This window comes from Petaurus breviceps, unplaced genomic scaffold (genome assembly GCF_028583685.1).
Source record: "Petaurus breviceps papuanus isolate PSGF00001 unplaced genomic scaffold, PetGlider_PUasm1.0 173, whole genome shotgun sequence".
NCBI classification, from domain to species: domain Eukaryota; kingdom Metazoa; phylum Chordata; class Mammalia; order Diprotodontia; family Petauridae; genus Petaurus; species Petaurus breviceps.
The window spans coordinates 2,570,645-2,579,552 of NW_027185759.1; the positions used below are offsets into that span (position 1 = coordinate 2,570,645).

Sequence of the window (8,908 nt, forward strand, 5' to 3'; positions counted from 1 at the left end):
GGGCCTGGGGGCACGAGGTCTAGGGAAGGGGAGGGTGCAGCCAGCTCCCGGAGGCCTCCTCGCCAGCCGCCAATCCCCCCCAAACCAAGGCGTCCTCATTGACTCGGGGCCTAACTGATCGGGGTGGCACCAGCTCCGGGCCGGCCCATCCCACGTGCCTTGGATTTCTCTGCGCCCCTCTTCTCGGGCTGAGGCAATGACTGGGCTAGGAGCAGACACTGGCCCCGGCCCAGCTCCCGGCCGGCTTTCAGCTGCCAGGTTTCTAAAGACAGGCTCAGGCTCCCCGAGTAACTGGGGAAACACTCCGCCCCACGCTCTGCGCAGTCCCTTTCGACTCCCGGCCCGCCTCCCTCGGGCAGGCGCCGAGACGATCCCAGCAATCAGTGCCCCCAAAAGCAGGCGGCCAGCCCCCGGGTGCGGGCTGGGGGTCATCGGGCCCTGAAGGACAGGGGCGGGGCGGAGGGAAGGGCTGCCTGCTGGGGTACTGTGGAGTGGCAGGCAGCGGCGTACAGCAGGGCCCGAGTGGATTGGATTCGTGTGTCGGCTGCGCGCAGGGCAGGGGGAAGGGCTGGCCTAGCTCCCAGTCTCCCTCCTCCCTTCCCCTTCCCTCCCCCCTCCCCCGATGCCTGTCTCCAGGCCTCCCTCTCAGCCTGCCTTCCTCCCAGCCTGGCGGCCTCCCGGCCGGCCGCCGGCCCTCCTCCCACACCCTCCCTCCCTCTTTTCCTCCCCCCCGGGTGCCTGGCAGCGTGCCGGCAGCACCCGGGGTTCGCTCCGTTCTCACGACCTCTCAGGTTGCCTGAGCTCATCTGGGAGCTATTCATTTCCTGCCAGAAAGCAGCCGGGCCTGCTCCACAAACCACCTTGGCCACAGAGCAGCCGCCCCAACAGCAGCCGCAGCAGCAGCGCTCCCCGGCCGTGGGCCCTGAGCCGGGGCCTGGGCGGGAGCCTGAGCTCCAGCCGCCGCCTGGGGCCCGGCTCAGCAGCCTAAAGGCCCGGCTGTTTCTTGGTAATCAAAGGCAATAATGAGAGGAGGGCTGGGAGCCGGGAGCTGCTGAGCGGAGGCGAAGGAGCGAGCCCAGGCAGGATGGGGTGGGGGCCGACACTGCTCCATATGGGAGCACTTAGGAGCCCGCGAGGAAGCGCGCACAGGCTGGGTCCAAGCACCAGGAGTGTGGGAAAAGGGAATTGATTTTAATGACAGGTTCCCTTAGACGAGGAGGGCGTCCAATCGAGCCCAGACCAGACGTAGATCTGCAAGTGGCTAGCTCAGGTGTGTTTGAGTGGGGTGGGGCTGGAGGGGGCAGAAGTAAAGGAGAGCAACCAGGGTGTGGGGGCGGGATCTGCTCCAGACACCCTGAAGGCTCCCTCCCTCCTTTTGTAGGGAAGGAAATCGAGTCCCAGGGAAGGGACTTCCCACAGCCACACAGGAAGTGTCAGAGGGGGAATTTGAACCCAGGTTTTCTGGATCCCCAGTCAGTGAGTGCACATTAGTGCCTCTCCTGGGTCAGGTCCCGGGATCTCTGAAGTAGAAGTGAGAATCTCAACAAGGCTCTTTGGGTCTTCAAGGATCTGCCTGGGAACCTCCAGTGACCTCCTGGACCCCGGAGCTTCTCTGGACTCTTGCTCATCTCCCCAGACTCTGCCATGGCCAGGACCACCATCCCAGTTCAAGCCCTGGTCACCTCTTCTCTCCACTCTGCCTGGCAAGTTTCTGTCCTTGCTAGCCATCCTAGACCTAGCTCCCAGTCTGTAAAGCATTCATGCCCTCACCCCCAAGGAGCCTCCAGGTCTCGCTGTGACCTCCAGGTTAGAACTCAGAGCTCTCCATGTGTCATCTGCTGGCTGGGTCTCCCATCCCACTCCCTTCCATCCAGCATAGTCTCCTCACCAGGCCCCATACATCTCCTTCCTTCTTTGGTCTCCGTATCTTTGTACAGTCTGTTCCTCATGCCTGGAGGCTCTTGCTCCTCACCTCAGTCAGTTGGAGCCCCTAGCTTGAAAGGTCCAAGAAGAGAAATTTTAGTAAGGCCTCTCAGTTGGGCTTTGGGCTTCCTTCCCCCCATCGCCACCACCCCCCTCCAAGTTACTTAGCATATCCACAGGACATATTCTCTATTGATTTCTCTTGCTGTGTTACCCCCAGCCCCCAGTAGAGTGGAAGCTCCTTGTAGGCCAGGGCTGTTGAATTTTGGCATTGGTGACCCCAGACCTTGACACGGTGCATGATGCATTCTTCTATGAAATTAATTAAGCAGAACTTAATCGTGCAGCTTTTTCCTCGGAGCCTGCATAATTGGGTCCTTCAGTAGCTTCTCCCTATGTTTATGCAAGTGGTTTGGAAGGTTGGGTGGGCCTGGGATGGCTAGAGGGCCAGAGGGCCCAGGATGTGCCCAGGGAAGGGCCCCGAGGGCCTCTCTAGCTTGGCCTCTTTCTCAGATCCAGGGATCCTCTCTATTGTCTTCAAAGCATGAGTAAAAATGGAAAGGAACAAACAATGCTGGGAAAGGCTGGCTCTGTTTAGTCAGGACAGATGGATTGTGCTCTGAAGAGAAAATGAAGGCGATTCAGGAGGAAACCTCTTGGGGGCAGAATGGAGTTATCCCTGATGCCTTCACTGACCTTCCCCATAGGAGGCGGCCAGCAAGAACAGAGTTGGGGAGGGGTGGGTGGAGGGGAGGAACTCTGTTGTCCTAGACATCCACACTCCCTCAGCCTAAGGCTCCCTCCAGAAGTCCCAGCTGTATAGGACAAGCTTGGCCCACTGTCAGCCCTTTTCACCCCCACGTGCCACTTTGCTTTTCATTTTTCATCCTTTGTTGGGGGTGTGGAGGGGGAGTCCAGAGAAAGAACTGATCAATAGAAGCTGGGCAGTTCAGAATCAGAAGGGTATAATTTTTCAGTGTTTCCCAATCTGAGGGGAAAAAGACATTTCACTTGCAGTTTGATGAGGCGGAACTCTGGGACGGGTGGACCCTGCAGTGAGTGAATTGTATAAGAACGGAAAGGGATTTCAGGGAGTTGTCTGCCTAAAATTAAAACTCTGATGCTTCAAATATTTGAGCCAAGACTTTTAACAACTGCTTTTGGGGTAGGGCAAGGGAAGTGTGGAGTGAGAGAGGGGTTGAGAAGAGGAAGAAAGAAAGAAAGAAAAAGGGGGAAAAGAAAGGGGAGATAGATATGCAGGAGGGGGAGGGGGAGAGAGGGTAGGAAAGAATGGAGAGAGGAAAATAGTGACAGAGGAGGAGAGAGAGAAAGAGAGGAGACAACAGGGGGAGAGAGAGGGGACTAAGAGACAGAGGGAGACAGATGGAGAAAGATACAGAAAAAAAGGTGATGTGGATTGTGCTCTGGAGAGAAAATGAAGAGAGGAAGAAAGATTTAGAGAGAGGGGCAAGAGAGGTAAAGGGGAGGAAAAAGAAGAGGGAGAGAAGAGGAGCCGGAGAGGGAAGTGAAGAGAAGGAAAAGAGAGGAGGGGAGAGAGTGAGAGGAACAGAGAGAGGGAAGAGGGGCGAAAGAGGCTATTTCAGAAGGAAGGCAGCCAGAGAAGGAAGCACATTTTACTTACAATAGATTGAGAGGAAGAGTGATTACAACAAAACAGGTTGAAAAAAAGTGCTTTCCCCAAGGTGTTCAAGTGGCCAAGGCTCAGGCCAGGACACAAATGCTCTCAGGAAGTCTCAGACTGCTCTGAGATTTGCTCTTTAAGCAGACTTAGGACCAAGAGTCAAGATTAAGGCCAAAAGATATTTGAACAGGACAGAATGTTTGGTGGCTCTGAGCCTTTCCTGAGATTCTTCTGGCTACTCAGTTCTGGCCTGTGAGAAAGGGCCCACGGAAGGTGGACAAGAGGGAAAGCTTTTGTATGCCTTTGGAAATAAGACGGAAAATCCGTTGGCGTCCTTTGTTAGGCAGCCCTCCCAAGATTGATCTCTCCTGTCTCATCCTTCTCCCAGAAGCCATTCTGAGGAGGGAGGGAAGAAAACAGGGAGGAAGGGAAAGAGGCCATGAAGAGGAGGGGGAGGACTGGCCAGGGGCCTGGGGGAGGAGGCCTGCTCCCTGCCAGACCCACAGCAGGCCTGATGTGTCTGGTCTCGCACGCCTCGTGGTTTTCATTTCCCCCACACCTGGATGCAGTCAGCACCTGGCCTATCCAGACAGAGTCTGACAAGCCTTTGTGGTGGGGTTTGGACGAAACTCCCTGCAGATCCTGGCCTCGTTTAAAGCGGCCGCCTTGAGTTAGGACTTGTTAAGGAGGGTTATGTGAGCTGAAACCCGAGACGAGCCTTTTGCTTCTATCTGGAGCCCACATCTTGCCTGGAAATGGGGCATGACCAAGCCCAAGGGGTCGCTTGCTGCTTGTATTATGAGGGGAAGGGAGTGTGTGTAAGTGCCAAAGCTGCCCTCCCATGTTTTCTCTATTAGAACCAAGCACAGAAACTGATCAAAACCACATGTCTGGTGTTAAGCATCTGAACTCCCTCCGCCAGCCTGGGGATTCTAACTAGCCAGCCGCTGGCAGGAACAAGCCCGTGACCTTTTCGGCTTGCCTGGTTGGGAGAGTGGAAGAGAGCTGCATTCCAAACTTTCTGGATGTACACATCCAGAGTTCCCTAGCCTCACCTAAGGATTAACTAATTAATGGAGAATCAACAAAGTGGAGCCAGCAGGCTGCGGGAGGCTAGGAGGGCTTAATTTAGGGCCTGGGGGCGGGGGTTGGAGAGGATCGGGATGCACTAGGTAACTCCCCAAACTTCAGGAGGGGCCCCTGTCCTGGGGGGGGGGTGATTTCAAAGGACGGCACTCCATAACTTTCCCAAAGTGATCCCCCCGCCCCGCCCGCCCCCCAAATCCTCATCTTTTCAGACTCCTTCCAGAGTTTCTCCAACCAGGGCTCCGCACCAGATGGGGGCTTGGGAAAGAACACCTCCCCTCCCCCCAGCGCTTCCCCAGCCTTTCGGTGCTTGCTATACTACCGGCTGCTGACTAGGCAAAGAAAAGGCCCCGGCCCGGGGCAGCCCCACAGAGCAGGCAAGGCGGAACTATGGTCCTGTTTGTTTTATTCTCCTTTCTCAAATAAAACTTCCCCCAAGGAAGACCATTTGTCAGAGCATTTTCAGACATCTTTGGCATCACATAAAAAAGGGATCTCGTGTAAAAAACGAAATGTCACCTGAACTTGTATCATACAAAGGCGCACCATCCAATATGAACATGTAAAATATATACAAATATAGGGCATGGCCAGTCACTCGATCCAACGCTCTACAAAAAAATGGTTAACTTGTCAGAATCGCTTAAAAAACAAGCCCCAGGTCACAGGGGACCATCTCACTAGCTCGGCCTTCTGTCTGTCTGGCTGTCCCTCTCCCAAAGGTCCAGGCCCTGTAGAGGGTGTGTCTGGGGCGGGGCACGGTGGGCTGGGAGCGGGAAAACCGGGGCCCCGGTTACTTTCGTGTGTGTGTGGTTTTTGGCCCGGGCCGCTTTCTCCTAGTGCTGATTCACCAAGGTCTCCACACTGAATCGGCGGTGAGTGAGGGGCCGCTGGACGGCGACACTGCGCCAGCGGCGCCCCCGCCCGCGTGGCTGTACACCGGGATCACCGGCCCGCTGTGCGCGAAGGCCGCGTTGGGGATGAGGAAGGCAAATTGGCCGTCGGGGGCCGGTACCACCTGGAAGCCACCGAACACCTTAGCCCCCTCGGCGGCGGCAGCTGCGGCAGCGCTGGCCCCCAGTTTGCACGGCACACCGCTACCGCTGCCAGCACTCGCGGAGCCCCCGCCCCCGCCTCCGGGGGGCGCAGCGGCCCCGGGGAGTGCCACCAAAGGCTGCCCGAAGGGGGGGCCGTGGGAGCCGCCAGGAGCAGGGGGCGGCAGCGCGGGGTGCGGCGGCGGCGGCGGGTAGTTCAGGGCGTGGATCTGGCTCATGCAGTTGGCCAGGTGGCCCAGCAGGCGTGTTCGGACCTCCGTGTTCACCCCCTCGCAAGTGGACAGGAAGCGGGTCACCTCGTTCATGCACTCGCTGAATCCTGCGCGGTACTTGCCCAGGACCGTCGGGTCGGTGCTGAGCGCGGCTGTGGGGGGAGGAGAGGACCGTGAGCAGGGCCGGGCCATTGCCTGGCTTGGTGTCCCTTTGCCCCTTCCCTTCTGGCCTTTCCAGCCCGGTCTTGGGCACAGGTCTATAGGGCCAGGCAACCTCTACAATCTCATTTATTGAGTTTATTTGGGAGGGGTGTGTGTGTGTGTGTGTGTGTGTGTGTGTGTGTGTGTGTGGGGTCACTTCACCTTGAGTGTCGCACTCGAGCTCAGACTGACCTTTCCTACCCCCCCCCCCCCCCTAATCCTATGCCACCCCACCCCAGACCCCTGCCCTCCAGTGCCCTGAGCTGCGGGCCGCCGCCGAGGCAACCTCCTGGTTCCTGCCTCCTGCCTCTCCTCCTCCTCCTCCTCCTCCTCCTCCTCCTCGCTCTCCCTCCCTCCCTTTTCCGGAACTGTAACAACTTGAAGTTGTGGCTATAAATAAGCCCCAGACCGTGGGAAAGCCCACACGAGCCAAGTCAGTAAAATGCAGCTGAATGCCTTCACCACCACAGGCGGAAGTCTGGAAGAAATCACCGCGTACAGAGAGGGATCCCGGGGAAGGGCGGGCGGCCGAGGAGGGGGAGAAGGGGGGGGGGGGGGGGGAGGGGGGGATCAGAGGGGGGAGGAGGGGGAGGGGAGGCCAAGCCGGTCGCACGCTCACCAGTCATTTGGGCTCGCTGCAGGGTTCGGAGGTGTTTCACTGTCATCTCCAGGATGTCTGCTTTCTCCAGCTTGGAGTGTCTGGAGCTCTGTGAGGAGGAGGAGGAGGGCGAGAGAGCGATGAAAACCCGGCGGTCTTGCGCCGGGCAGGCGGTGGGGTGGGGCGGAGGGCGGCTGCTACCGGATCTCTGAGAGCCCGCACAGGGAGACCAAGGACCCCGCTTCAGTCCCTGGAGGGAATCGGGGGGAGTCCTGCTCCTATCAGTGCTCAGTAAGGATTTCAAAGAAATCACCGCGCCTGCCCCAGCCCCGATCAAACCCCCCCAAATCCAAGCGCTAAAGCCGGTGCACTTACGTCTTTTTTAAGGGCATCCAGGATGAGCGTTTTCAGCTGGCTCAAGCTTTCATTTATTCGTGCGCGCCTCCTTTTCTCCATTATTGGTTTGGATGACTGCAAAGAAATGAGGAAGGGTCCCATTAACACCATTCAGACCTGGCAACTGAATCTCGGCTGCAGGGGTGGGGGGATGGGGGGTTGGGACGGGGTGGGGAGGAGGGAACACCGGCTTCAAGCTGCGCGCGCTCTTTCAAGTGAAACTACTGGGCACCCCGAAGGGGGATAGTTACCTTCCTGTGTTCGGACGCAGTCTTTGGCTTATCAGGCGTTGTGTTGACATTGGCTGGGGTGGCAGCGACGGGGGAGGAGGAATTTTTCTCCATTATATCAGCTGGCATTTTCTGTTTCGTCCTTCAAGAGCGATTTTTTTAGAGTCCTAGTAAAGATCTTCTGGAAAACCAGGGTGGTTTTTTGGGCTGTTTATGTCCCTTTTATAGGAAACTTTGCACCCCGTCTTTCCGACACTCAAACAGTCTGGGCTCTTCTCCCAGGAGCTGAGGACTGATGCTGTCTGATGGCTACTTTTTTTTTTTAAGTCGGTAGCGTATTCCAGGACCAGGGAGATGGAGAGAGCACTAGGGAATTCCACTGTTATCGGCACCAGCTCCGTGTCCTGGGTGATCTTCCTCTGCCCTGGCTGCCGCTATATATATCTGGGACTGCACGCGAACGGCTCGTGTGAAACTCCCCAAACTTTCTTTCCCACAGTAACTTTCAGCCAATGGGAGGAGGAGACACGCGGCACTGCTCGTGGACGGCGCCCCCCCATTGGCTGCCAGGCGCAAGGACGGGCGGCCAATGGCGCGCGCCTGGACTCAGGGCAGCAGAGGCTACAGTGTCAATCAAAGGGAATTTAACCCTTCGTTCCCCGCGTCACAGCCTCCTAGCGATTGGCAAGAGATTGGAAAAGGCACTGGTCTTCAGCATTTCTTGGGTGGCTCTCTGCCGTCCTTTGCCCTGCTCTTCCCTCCACTTCCTTTCTTTTTCATAAGAAGGCAATCTCTCCCTCCCTCCCTCCTCTCTCTCTCTCTCTCTGTCTTTCACACACACACACACACGCACACACACACACACACACACACACACACACACACACCGCTGGGTTGATCAGAATGCAGCAAAAAGAAGCAGCTTCTGAGTTAGAAAAGAAAAATTTCTACCTCGGCGGCTCTCCCTCTTGGGGATATATGTATTTGTGATACTCGGACTTATTCTATCATGTCTGAAGAGCGCGGGGCGGCGGGCGGGCAGGCTACTGGTGGGGTGGGGGAGGGGGGAGGACGACAAAGGAAGGGGAAGCACATACTGGGTTCAGAAAGGCCAGTGACTCCCAACCCACCAGCCAGCGCCCGGGCTTCTGCTCCTCAAGGCTTGCAGGCATCCCGGAGAGGTGAGGCTTTTCGGCTGGCCCCTCGCAAGTCTCTGGAACGGACTTTCTCATCCGAGGGCAAACACTCCGGGATTTGGATTAGAGGGGGAAAATTCAGCAATGTCCCTCCCCTTTCCCCAGGCGAATAGATTAGGGAATCGCTGGGAAAGGGAGGGGGCGGGCTGTCTTTGGGCTTGGCTTGACGCCCCCCATGACCCTTCCCATCCCGTCCTTTCCAAGGCCAAAAACTAAAGGGACCTCTCTTGAGACCGGCCCTTGAGGCCCTCTCCTTCCTCAGGAAACAAACAGAACAGATCCCGCCTGCTCCCCGCACCCCTCCCCAGCCTGAGAGCCGGGAGACTCCAGAAAATGAATTGACGGGGGCTGTGCCCCCTACCACCCCCC

General features: G+C 57.4%; 1 protein-coding gene across 1 annotated transcript; it reads right to left on the reverse strand.

Annotated features, from left to right (window-relative positions):
• Nucleotides 1-5,040: 5,040 nt before the first annotated feature.
• On the reverse strand, nt 5,041-8,330 carry HES1 (hes family bHLH transcription factor 1). The gene is made up of 4 exons (XM_069083288.1): nt 7,365-8,330; nt 7,093-7,188; nt 6,739-6,826; nt 5,041-6,070 (listed from the first exon to the last, which is right to left on the reverse strand). The coding sequence occupies exons 1-4, from the start codon at nt 7,470-7,472 to the stop codon at nt 5,499-5,501; spliced, it is 864 nt and encodes a 287-aa protein (XP_068939389.1). The 5' UTR covers nt 7,473-8,330; the 3' UTR covers nt 5,041-5,498.
• Between the last annotated feature and the right edge of the window lie 578 nt (nt 8,331-8,908).